The 13,056-nt window shown below is 41.2% G+C and overlaps 1 protein-coding gene across 1 annotated transcript in view; it reads right to left on the bottom strand.

Annotated features, from left to right (window-relative positions):
* Positions 1-1,970: 1,970 nt before the first annotated feature.
* The window catches only part of GRIN3A (glutamate ionotropic receptor NMDA type subunit 3A), a 73,780-nt gene continuing 62,694 nt past the window's right edge, over positions 1,971-13,056 (bottom strand). Inside the window, 3 exon segments of the mRNA XM_062018620.1 lie at positions 1,971-2,307; positions 6,240-6,313; positions 6,661-6,825. Coding sequence (XP_061874604.1) covers positions 1,971-2,307; positions 6,240-6,313; positions 6,661-6,825 — 576 coding nt within the window.

Genomic DNA, 13,056 nt, shown 5'->3' with positions numbered 1-13,056 from the left:
AAGGAAACTGATTTGTTGAAAAGTTGGGTATTTGGATTATAACTTTGAACTAAGGCACACATTTTTGTGTAAGATACTGGCATTTTCAGTTTCCTTTTTTTGTTTTTTGGGTTTGGTTTGGTTGGGTTTTTTTCTGGGCTCATGCATGTGGAGATAAGGACATAACAAACTGGCAATAAATATACCAATACAGTCGGGCTGAAACACTTCTTTCTCATAATAATGAGAAAAGCAGTGCTCATCTGTTCCAACCAAATGATAGTAGGGGTTGTAAGGTACTGGATGCTACACAAATGAAAACCACTTCCTAAAAGCTGATGCTGTAAATGAGGGAAGGTAAGTGAATGCAACAAAAGCGTGCCCTCCATGACTTGCCAGAAGTCCTCTGGCTTCTTGTGAGCAGGGACACCCTAGGCCTTTCAGACCTATTAGCGTTGCTCACTATTGAAATAAGCAGCTTGCCCATAAGTAAAGACCAAGGACTGAGCAGGGAACAGAATACAAACTCCTCTTGATGGGGCTAATCAGTTGATATTGCTGCTGTTGGCTTTTCAGTGGTCCGTCCAGAGCTTTTCACTTGCAAGTGTTTTTCAAAAGTGCATACATGTAGAATGACTTTTTCAGACACCAAGGTGCAGTTTCAGATCTGGATTTAGCAATGAAACCAGGCCACATTCATGCAGGTGGCTGGAGACACTGCGAGGGTAAAATGACTGGTGGTGTATACGGGAGATGAACCAAAGTTAATTCGGACGGTGTTACAGACCTTTGTAATATGGGTTGTGTTGGAAAGCGCTGCTTAAAGGATCATAGAAATTCAATTTAAATAATACAGTCAGTTGAGTTGATGCAGTATTTATTCAGATGCTGAACAGCTTACCCTTCCTTCCCCTCATCATCCAGGTAGGAGGGAGCTCCACCTGATACATTGCCTTTGAAACTGCAGCTCCCATCCACCTTTGCATGAGCCCTGGTCCACAGGAAGGCTTTGGTGAATCCCCTTGACTTTGGATCCCCTTGGCTTTGGTAGGATGTTGGTGTCAGAATAAATTGTGGACCAGAGCCCCTCTACTTCACTTTGGCTGTGGGTCAGAACCTTATTGTCCATTGAAGACAGAATATCGTGGGAGTAGTTTTACATTGGTAAATACTTCACCTGACAGTACTGCCACCCTTCCCTTCCCCTTACCCTCATCCTGTGCCAACCTGAACCCATCCCCTCTCATCTGCTGGTATGGTTGTTTGTGTGGCTTCTCTCTGAGTGGGAGTGGAAGCTGAATCTGGGCTCAGATGCAGACAGAGGTGGTCGTTTGTTTTTTGCCAAGTTATTTCTAAGCTGGGTGAATTCCTTGATCACAGTGACTGAGAAGCCACATCTGCATTTGTGCTGACAGAGCTGAGGGAACGCTGTGTACTGGGATTGCCACCAGGAATTTGTCTTGTGAAACCACAGCCTGTGCCAGGAGGTAAGGGATTGCCAACACAGAACTAGCACCTGGCAAAATGAGGCAACCATAAGGAGCTTTAGCACAAACAGAGACTAGACCCATAGATACCACAACAAAAACATACCAACAAGGAACATGCTTCCAGTGAGCAGTTTAAAATTCCTTCTTTTTTTTCCTTTTTTTCTTTTTTTGAATTAATGCACAGAAAGGGCTAAAAAAGTGGGACCCTCAATGTACTGTCATGTCAAGTGGAGGAACCAGGAACTCTCGCTGTTCAGATGCTCGTTTCTTCATTCCCTTGGGAATGGCTGATGTTTGCCAGAGGAATGAGAAACGTGTTATGAAAGGAGGAGGACTCAGGAGGGTGGCAGTGGCTGTGGGCTGCTGCAATTCTGCTCTCATGAAGAGAGCATTGCCTGCTTTATTTTTGCACCTCTTTCTGGCATTACAAAACTGTGTTACAAATTTTCAAGAGGAAGAGGAAAAAGGAAGAAAAAGGAGAAAGGGTCCAGATATGCTGGCCTAGGGCTCTGCAGTCCTGTTCGTCCTCTGATACTCTTCAAGCTCTGACTTCCTGTCCAGCGCAAGTCGCAGCTCCTGCTTGATGACTTCTATCTGCTTCTCCAGCTCTGCAAGCTCTTGCATCACTGAGGTCCTACTGATATTGAGGGACTCTGCTTTCCCGTTGGTCGTTAAAGAAGCTCGAGTCTCTCTCCTCACCTGTGGCAGGGGAATGTCTTGGTGGTGTTGAACTGACACCTCGTTTTGCCCTTCATCAGTGCAGATATATTTTTTCCGGTGGCAGTTGCCCAAATTAGCTGTATTCCACACAGCATGCTGGCTATTCCCAACATGGGACCTGAACAGAGAGGTGAGAGTTAAAATAAGATCTGAGCCTGCTTTTGTGTGTATACAACCCTGCCCTGTGAGCCAGCCTGCTGGAAAAGGATGATGCTGCCATTACAAATTACACACAAAAAATATTCCTTTATCCTTGGGATTATTTTTCTTGAGAAGCATAAATCATGAATGGAAACAGACAAATCTTTGTGATTAATGCATAGGACAGACTATTTAGAATCCTAAACTCATCTTCCCTAAAACTTTTTTGTTAGTTATGAAATGACAGTCCTCCCAACTCCAGCTCAGGAAAATGTTTCCTCTAAAGCTTCCTGGAAGCTTTTGTGACCGCCATATCCTAAGCCCATTACAGCGTTAGTCCTTTGTATGTTAATACTTTGTGCTAGTTTGGGCATTTGCTCCCTTGGAGGAGGAAAGGGGCTGCCTAGAATCAGTGTGGGCAGATAAAGAAGAAAGTGTGGACTTTGGAGGATGGACATGATGATGTTTATCCAAACCTTGCAGGTATGGTTATGAGCTTCCTGACACACCAAATAGAATTTGGAGTTTTTATTCTTGTTTGGGAACTTTTTCAAATTCTTCAATGTTTTCCTCCAGAAAATTATTTCCAAAATATTTTGATTCTAGAGAATCTTTCCCCTCTTTCTTGGGAACTTCACTCTGCAGCCCTCCCAAATCAGGCTGTTTTCCAGGGTTTCCTGTGAAATGAAGGAGCACTGTATGACCTCTGCTCTCCAACTCAAACATAAGTGATGTGGAGCTTTATAGTGACACATATTAATAAACCTTATAATAACTTATCACAATAGTATAAAGCTTATTTGTCAGACGGGACAAAATTCACACACAAGCTGTAGAAAGGTCGTGCTTATCTCCTCACACAATACCTCCGGGGTCCTCCAACTTCCTTGAAGGCAGAAACCAGTTTGGTGAAGGGCGAAGTGATATCTGCAGTTGCACAAAGATCAGAGGTGAGAAAGCCTCAGGACTCATCAGCCTTCATCTCCCAAGGCCCCAGAGACCATCAGGGACTATCACCGGGAGACATCACGCAAATGAAAGGAAGAAAAGACCCAACTTACATGTGAAATCGGGGACAGGTTGTGTCTTTGTCTAGGTGGATAATGTCACCGTATGATTTTGTAACTTTGTAACAAATGTAAGTCAAGTCGTGTGGGGTGCGCACGTTTGCAGTGGAGCGATCCCCCGTGCGCTGAATAAACATACCTTCTTTGTAACTCTTTGAGTTATGGAGTCTGTTTCCGCAAGTCATAAGGAAGCACAGAGTGTGCTGTCGTGGGGATGGAGCTGGGCTTTTCAACCTGCTGCTTTATCTTTTGGATAGATCTGTGTGCACATGCACTTTATGAACTGAGGTTGAAACTCTGAAGTAGTTACTCTTAAAACTGTTCCATTACAGAGGTATTCTCCGGGTATCCTTGGACAAAATGCTTATTATTGTGAACTGTCAGTTGTCAGGTTAAGGATGAGGATTAACAATTCAGGACTGGGATTGCTGAAAGCAGTTGGTTTCAGGAGGAGTTGGGAGCCGGGAGCAGACAGCTTTCTTATCTGCCTGCAGAGAAGGAAGTGGGAATTTCTTTAGAGGAGGTGGCAATCAGGAGGAATGGCAAAGAGGGAGGAGGGGAGGCTTCAGGCAGCAGTGGCAGCCCCAGCCTGAGTGACCCGCAGGAAAGCTCTAGGATGTGTATGTAGTGTTGTTTATTCTTGTGTAGATCAGCGATTTTCTCACATTTCAGAACAGACAACAGGAAGACTCTCAAGTCTTGTGCTACTGGATGTGCATTTTGTGACGCAATTACTTTAATCCCCTGAAGAGATGAAGACAAAAAAGTACATCCTAAGAAAGTCTTGGACAGGGAATAGGCTTACCCTGGGCAAGTAGAAACTGGGAAAGCATTTCCAGGGTCAAAAGTAGAAGGCTGCATTTCCACACAGACAGTGGTCTAGGCAAAAAAGGCCACATAGCAAAGGGTGTAACTACTGGCAAGGGGCTCTGGTGCTCAAAGCTGTCTCTCTGCTATGTAGCTCCAATCTCCAGGGTTCTGGGCAGCCAGTGTGATCAACTTGCCTTGGAAGAGATGTCATGTCTGAGGGAAGCTGCAGCCCTTGTTTTGTAAATATTTCCCAGAGTCACGTCACTAATAATTTCTGATACATTTTTATTCCCTCTCACAAATGAAAACACAGGTTTTTGACAAAGTGTTAGTAGCTGATGGAGCTTCTGCTGCTTCTATTGGGAGGCCTGGGCAGTAGCTTTAACAAAGGCCAAAGTCCACTCAAGCTTTATCAAGTAAATAAAATACTTCATTGTTTGGATACTGATGCTGAGCAGCTGCCCTAGTTTTGGGAAAGTTATGACTTGAAGATTTTCTTGATTTTCTTCCCTGAGGAGTATAGCAGTAGCATAATGCAAATTCTTTCCAAATTATTTCTGTATCTCGTTGCTTTTAATAATACTCCACCAGCAAGGAAAGAAAGTGTAAGAACAGAATTGTTTTGAGAGCCCTGGATTGAACCTTACCACGTCAATGTTCAAAACCAGCTGGGCACATTACTAGGAGTCTGGAGTTAAATTTACCATCATTCTATGCAACAGCAGCTCAGACCATGAGAAAAGCATGGATAGTGGGTGGGTGGCTGGATGCTGTGTAGGCAGAAGTGTTTGAGCAGCAGCACATCTTCACTCTCAGTGTTGAAATATTTGTGTGGCTCTTCTTCTAAGACACTCTCTGTGAGACTTATGGCCATCTCCTTATGTTATGAAAGTTTTTTACTGCTTAATAGCTGGCACATAATTCAGCTGGTACTTTTTGTACCATCAAAGATACAGAGAACCCCCTCCTCTGGAAGACTCTTCTTCCTGCTGAGTTAGTGCTTCAGGTTGTGGGAGTGTGAAATGCTACCACTGAGAGAGAGGGGTGTAGGAGGAGGAAATGTTTCATACCCGCCAGCTCCTGGTACTGCTGTTCAAACATGAAAAATGAGGTGCTGCTGTGTGCAAGGAGGAGTCACGTTATGAACAGAAGAAAGTAATGGCATGCTCTTTTAGATACTTGTTTGTATATAGTCAGTCTAGAAGCTCACAGATGCTTATTATATTTGCTGCTACTAGTGAAGGAATGACAAACTAAACACAACATGCATTTTACACAACACGGGTTTCAGTCATGGCAAATATCTAGAAACAGCCTGGAAGGCCTTTTTTTTTTTTTTTATCTGTAGTCTGTTGCAGAACTTACCTGTAGAAAAGCAATACTGCTGCTCATGTCCTTAAAAAGTGCACTAATAGTTTTGAGTTACTGAGCAGATGTGTGGTTTTAATAAAATGCCTTGTGTTCCTGGTAGCTATAGATAAGGTTGTCTCCACTTCAGAAGACACAGGTTATGAAAACAAGGCAAGGTTCGTACCTATTTTTTTTTCTCCAGCAAGAATTGTTTGAGACAAAGGTTTTTGAAAGGACTGCATTTTCTTCATCTCCACTTTCCTATTTCTCATTCTAAATAATACGAAAGCTGAAAAAGTTTCTAAGGTGTATCCTGCCTGATCTCCATTTATTGTGAAGCTATCTCACAAAGTCCTAGTTGTCCACCAGTGCTTTGGTATCTAATTAATGACCTGAAAACAAGGGCAGTGGACTTAACTGCAAAGCCTGTATTTAGAACGGAAGTGCTTTTATTAGCTGCAGATGAAATCATGAAAGAACAAAATCTCTAAGTTTACTACTTTCTGTTGGAAATAATTAATTTCTACCTTCCTCTCTTGTCACTTCTATCTTATTTCTTTTTTTTTTTTCCCCCTATTATTTTTGGGGTATATTAGTTCCACAATTCAGCATCCAGACACAACATATTTAATTTCAAAGTATTTTTTGCATATTATATTTTAAGGCATGCAAAACTTCCTACCTCTTTTCTACTCGTTTTGTCTTAGACTGACGTTTGTCCTCAATAAATGAACTATTCAGAGCACGATGTAACCTCTAGAGGGAAAAGAAGAAAATAAATGAGTAAAAGGAAGATTAAGAATAGCTCCAAAAATGGGTAAACAATTAGGGCTTTGTGTGATGAACTTGAGAACAAATTATTTTCATGTTCAAGGATACAAGCAATGTCTGTACTTTGTCATTACAAAAAGTTTATTTTGCTGTAGTTTATCAAGGAAGGGCAAACTGAAATGTTGATGAATAGTTTGCAAACAAACCTTGGTGTTTAAATCCCTCAGAAAAATGCCAGCCATCAGTGCTCTTAACAACCTTTTATACCTTGTTGTTGTCCAAAGCTTTCTTTGTCAGACACGAGTTTCACAGGGTTTCTTCTGAATACATACCTGACTTGTATGGAGCCAATACTTCATCTTGGATTTCTTCTTGATTCGTGGTAGGACCAGTCTGTACACAATATGTTCCCCAATGGTAGTGAGAATGGACAAGCCAAAGCCAATGCACAACATCACAAAGAGACCAGAAAAATGCTTTATCCCCATTTGCAGGGTCTGTGAATAAGATAAAAATGGGAAATTAATGAAGTAGGCTGTTAGTGTATTGTCACAGATGCTTCTGTTCTCTTATTTGGAAACGTAGTCCTATTGAATATAGCAGTGAAATAGTGCAGAATAGTCTGGGTGTACACAATAAAGCTCTTCTGTGCTGCAGAAAGCTCAGTGTTCAATTAGAGCAAAGGACCTGTCATGGGAATGAGAATCAGCCACAGACCAGGGAATTTTTTCCCTCATGCTGTTTCTCTAATGAGATTAAGTGTTGACCACATATGAGAGTGCAGTATTTGTGGTCTTTGCATTTGCAAAAACAAATGCTGCTTGACAATACAGTCAATGAACTGCAAAGCAAGCCCTTCATCAGCAGTGAGCTAAGAGCAATTGTTCACATTTTCCAGGAACCAATCAACTTCCCCTTTTTGTGCTTTATCCTTGATGGAAGCTCACAGAGAAAATGATATTTGGGATGCTGTCACCCTGGGTAACTTACCTATGTGTTCCTTCGGCTTGTTTGTTTGGTGGGTTGAGAGTGTTCTTTCTTGTGACTATAGCTGTGTAATCCAGAAAAGAAACTGGACTAATTGAAAGAGAAATCACAAAATGTTTTAAAACCTCATTTTGAAGTCATTTAAAGACAAAGAGTTGATCAGTGATGAGTCCATTGACGCTGAATGTTTGGGAGTCCCTTTGTGTACTTTTGTTGTATGATTGTGAGTAGTATGTCTCTCTTCTACTTTTCATGTTTTATTTCTGTTCTTTAAGACAGACAATGAGAGGGCATATCACAGATTTTTAACAAGAACAGAGCTTCAGCAATCTAGCAGAGATTGGAGATCTCTAGAGAGATCAGAGATCTAGTGAGAACTTTTGCATATGGCACTGGCAATGAACTCTTATTTCAGGGTTGTCTGCCAAAATCAACCTGCTTGTCCGAAATTTTTTGGGAGAGAGCAGAATTTATGGGAAGAGAATTTTTGTAGCAGTGAATAAAAACTTGAAGAATGTTGAAGGGTATAATGGTAGTGTAAAAGCAATTTCTAAAGAAAATTACTGCAGCCTGGAAAGTGAAAAACTAAAACAGAGTGATTCTAGGGTAGAAGGGTGTCAAAGCCTTGGCATGAGGGTTTTCTGGTGCTGAGAGTGCATCGGTTCAACCTAAAAACAAAACTTCCCTCTCAGTGTTGGAATTAGTTATTGGTAAGAGCCTGTTTTTCCATACTTTGTCTTTCCAGTTAAAGGAACAGGAGTGTGACACAGAAATCACAGACATTAATGCTCTAAACCACTCCAAACTGAAAACGGTTTCACTTGAGGTCTGTGTTGCATGGTCTGTTTCTTTGAATTAACACTGAAGCCAAATTTTTAGCACAGGCAGCAGAAAAGCAGAATGAGACCCCACACCCGACCTTCTTCTCAGAGGTCTTTAGAGCCATGACTATGAGTATGGCCCAGCACTTCTAAGAACCTGTAAGAAGCAAAAGACTGCTATTTGTACTAGCTGGACATACTGATTATATGTGCTTTTGCTCATTCTCCACGAAGCATTAACGTAAATCACTTGCTTCCCAAGATGGATGCACAAAGGCCAGTATGAAGCAACTTGCTTAGAGATGTAGAATTAACAGGAAACGTAATAATAAATTGAATGAGAAGTGGAATAATAATTAAAAAGGAACAGATCTTCTTAGTCACTGGAAAAACATACCTATTTATACATTCTCTCAGTCTACTGCTGTTTGGTGCCATATAGATTAACAAACAGTCTATAGGTGGACATTGCTATAACCCCCTCAGTGTCAGGACCCAGTGAATCAGCTGGGTGAAGAAGGTCCTTTTGCTAGTGACTTGAGAAGTAAGGGAAGATCAGTGAACTGAGAAGAAAAGCAGGGGAGATAAATAAAAAGGCCTGACCTGCTAGTGTTGGGTTGCCAAATGGAAGAGCACATGCATATTGCTCCGAGAGTAGAAACTAGGTTTAACAGAATATTATAAAACTCTAGCCACTCAAAACAGTAACAACAAAAAAACACACACAGTGGCAATTGCAGGGGGGATTCCTGCATGAGTGAGATGCCTCTTCCAGCCTGAGTTTGGTATTTAATACCACTCCAGTACTGCTGCAAAGAGACCACCTGGTCATCTCCTCACATGAAAAAGCACAGTAAAGCTGCTCTGATTTATGCTGAACAGGGTCTGTCTCACTGTCTTGTCAGCTCTGCATAATAGTTTTCTACCTTCCCTGGAAAGAGGTGAAAGAAATTACAGCACTAGCATCTTGGACGCATTTTTCACTTGTAATGGATGGCTTTTGAAATTGTCCCAAAGAAGACATCTTTCCCTAGGAAAGAAAATGCCAAAACAAAGCATCAATAATATTTCGTGTAGCAATAAAGAAGATAATGTATTGGAAGAGCTGCCTGATAAAGGTTGCACAGTAGAGGGAAATTTTTGAGGCTAAATTAAGTAGGGAAGTGAGGTAGGGAGAAATAATTAGCACAGTGTGTCTTACAGTGTATGGAGTGATTATTTATAGCAACAGCAGCACATTTACATACCATTGTAAAAAGGCAATTCGTCAGCTGTTCATAATTACTGCAGACACACACATATTTAACAATAAAGGAAACCATCTAATAGAGACACCTCACATTTTCACAGCTTCACGCTGACTGGTATCAGAGCAGCAAGCTCCACTACTAATTTTTTAGTTTGTGTATGCATTTGTAGATGAATATATAGAATAGATGTGGAACAAGCAGCAATAAACTGGATTCTCTGCATCACTGCTTTTCTCTCTGATGAAGTGGCAGGGGTCAGCTATATGTGTGTGTTAGGTCTTGGCTGGCAATAGAAACCCAACTGATTACTTTCTCTACTGCAATATCTTCAGGGTGGTTTGTTTTTGTTTTGTTTTTTTTTTTTTTTTTTTAAATAAAACCCCATAACATGGTGTATTCCCTATTAAACCAGAATAAAATCATAGTTCTTGTTCCAACTTTGTAATAATAAATTCAGGAGGTAGCTCCCCTGCATTTGTGCCTATGCAGTGGTTCTAGTCAATCCTGTGATGATCCAGCTGATGGGTGCTAAACACTACAGTGACAACAACCTCCAAGTTATTTGCCACATGCAAATTGTGGTGGTTTCCAAAAGCCAACAAATATAAGAAGTGGAGATATTTGCCTGTTTATAAATCCCTGGACAGACTTTTCTGATTTATCAGCCCATATGTGCAATTGCTACCTAAACATTTCCCTATAAACTCCACTGTAGTTGTATTCTTTTCCTTTGGGCCCTGGAGAGAAGGAAGAGGATGCACAGAAGAGAGGTTGATATTTGTGTTCTTTTTGAAGGGGGAAATAGAGACAAAAAAACAACACTCGTGATTTCATTATTGAGTTTCATGGAAAAATCTCCTGCTTTCCTCCCTACCACAAAACACTGTAAATGCTTTACACTCCCTGGTTGTACCAAGAGTGAATAAGCCATCACATATGCCTGCAGTTCAACTTTAATTAATTAGAAGTCTTTAAAAATTTTTCTGGATACTTTGCATGTTGGCAGCATGGCTATTGGTGCTACACACTGCTAAACTCAAACACTAAATAGTGATATCATGTGTATGTTAACTGTAATAATAAGCTATCCTTTTTGATAGTGTTTTCCCATAAGGACTTAAAAAGCATTGCTGAGGTGAGGAAGTTGAATTTTGCCACACCTCTGTGAAGAAGGAATTATTTCCAGCGTTACTAGGGATAAATGGATATGGAAGGCAGATTCCTAAACTCATTTGGGCACCTCAGCAGGTCTGAAAAATCCCACTGATGTGTTTAGGTGATTAAGCAGTATTAACATCTATCGCTGTCTCCAGCTTGTGGCAGGTCTTGCAGGTGCGGAAAGTGCTATTTATTTACTATTCCTTCTTATAGTTTTATATACTCTCAAAGAAGTGGTAGCATTGAAGTTATATATATATCTGTAATCTTTTTAGGGAGATTATCCTTCACAAAGACTAGGGAAGGTGGTTTTAGGGTTTCAAGTAACAAATTTTACGATACTGTAAATAATTGTTTTGCACCAGTAAGATAAGTCCTTTTTTCCTCTTGTTGTTGGGAGTTTTGAACAGAAAAAATACTCCCTTTTGTAATCAATCTTTTTTTTTTTTCTCAACTCATTCATTTTCTAAGCCTCATCTGTAGTGGGAAGAAAAACAATACACATATCATCCAAATTAGATAGAGAAGGTGTTTTCTTCTGTGATATCAGAGGCTGGTGAATTGGGAATAACAGCTTCATCTCCTCAGAAAGCTTTTTTTTTGTTTTTCATTTTCAAAGGTGAATCTAAATCTGTTATTCTTTTCCAAGAGACTCAAAACATGTTTCTGCTGACTCTGTTGTCACATGCAATACTCACACACTCCTTTCATCAGGAGCATTGTGGAAAGTACTTTTTCCCCTGGCCAAGTCCAGATGCCACTGCTTCTTCCCACATTGAGAGAACCCCTTTACAATGTAACATCTGTCATTTTCTGATATCCTCCTTCATAACATTCCCAGTCCCCCAGTAAGCAAAAGCCAACTCTCTTTCCCTGAAAGAATACGTGCAGATTGAGAAAATTGTCTTAGCAGCAAAATCTTCTTTCCTGTTCTTTGTGTTTGTTTTTCACACATTGGTAACAGGTTCCTGTGAAAACTGATGGGCAGCTTCTATTTATAAGCACAGGGTGCTCTGTTCCCTTTGTGGAGGGGTCTGCACCACCTTCCCTTGACATCTGCAGTGTGCCAAAGGTGTAAACCACAGCTTCAAAGTAATGGCTAGGAAACTGATGTTGAGTTGTCAGGTGTTTCGTATAACAAAAAAGAAAACTAATTGTTGACCTTTCAGGAGACTAAGCAAAACTCAAGAGCAGAAAGGCATAATTTCCTGGATGACAACTGGATAAAATCATGGCAAATAGAATGAGGCGCTGTCTGACTGTGCATCCAAGGTGATGCTGAAGCCAAAGATCACCAATTCATGTACAAGACACAGCAAGCAGAGTTTCAGCAAATTCCTCCAAAGACTCCAGAGAAGATCCTTCAGTGGATCTCACCACTGATGAAAGGAGAAGTGAGGATAAAAGGACCTTGTGTTTGCTGTGTCTGATCAGATGGAAGCCCATGGTCAATGACTGGTCCCCAACATTACCAGCATTAGCCTCAGATCAAAAAGCTGCACATCACCATGCCTTCTTCTCCAGTCACCACCCATGAAAAGCAGTGGGTCTTCAGTAACAGGGTCAGTTTGGGCTGGTGTCCTTTGTGTGCTTGCAGATATTGTTAGTGTATATGTCAGGTTAGACACTGTTTGTGTGAAGCATCAGTAAGTTGGTATTAATAGCTGGGATGCCTTGTAATGGTTGTTATCTGACACATGTAAGTTTTTAACGTGAAAGAGAAGATATAGTTTCAACAATAACATTTAAAAAAACCCACAGCTTAAAAGCTATGAAACAGGCTGTATGCATAGTTAACTTTCCCCAAAGCCTGACTGCTCCCTGTGCCAAGATGGGGTCCCTCTTTTATACGACCACCAACACTGATGTGCCAGCTCATCTCTTCCACAGCCTGCCCCAATCAGTACTGCCAGGTCCAAGCCACCAAAACCACTGCTAACTGACAGCTGCCTGCCTGTTTGGGCTATCACCCTGCCTGCTCTCACTATGCCTCACCGGCACAGTTGTTTTGCTACCGTGAGCAGAAAGCTGCCAATTTGCTTTATTTTGGTTCCCAAAAATGCTGCAGAAAGAAAGAATATGTGGTCTCTCCTGAGATTGCAGGGAGCTGCTGTGCTGGAGGGGAAAGTCCTCAGAGCTTGGCTCTGGCTGAAGTGGCACTGATGAGAATAAGGGTAGCGCAGAGAAACGGTCAAGAGGATTGCATGCAAATTATGGAAAACAAATGGCATTATGCCCAGATGTAATATGTACAAATGTAACTCTGACAACCTCATTTCCCTCCTTCACTATGCCCTGCCATAAATAAGGACTTTGCAAATTTACAACAAAGAAACTCCTTTGAGCTTGGAGTATGATGACTTGAGATCAAGAGTACTCAAGTGATATCACTAGCAACTAGTAAACTGCACGAACAACCACTGCTACCAATGAGTACTTGTGGTGGAGAGAGTATGATGCAATTCAGTGCAGCACCTCATCCCAAGCCTGAGTTAGCAGCATCCCCCATGAG

This window comes from Colius striatus, chromosome Z (assembly GCF_028858725.1).
Source record: "Colius striatus isolate bColStr4 chromosome Z, bColStr4.1.hap1, whole genome shotgun sequence".
Classification (NCBI taxonomy): Eukaryota; Metazoa; Chordata; class Aves; order Coliiformes; family Coliidae; genus Colius; species Colius striatus.
The sequence above is the reverse complement of the archived record's forward strand: the minus strand, read 5'-3'. Positions and strand labels throughout refer to the sequence as shown.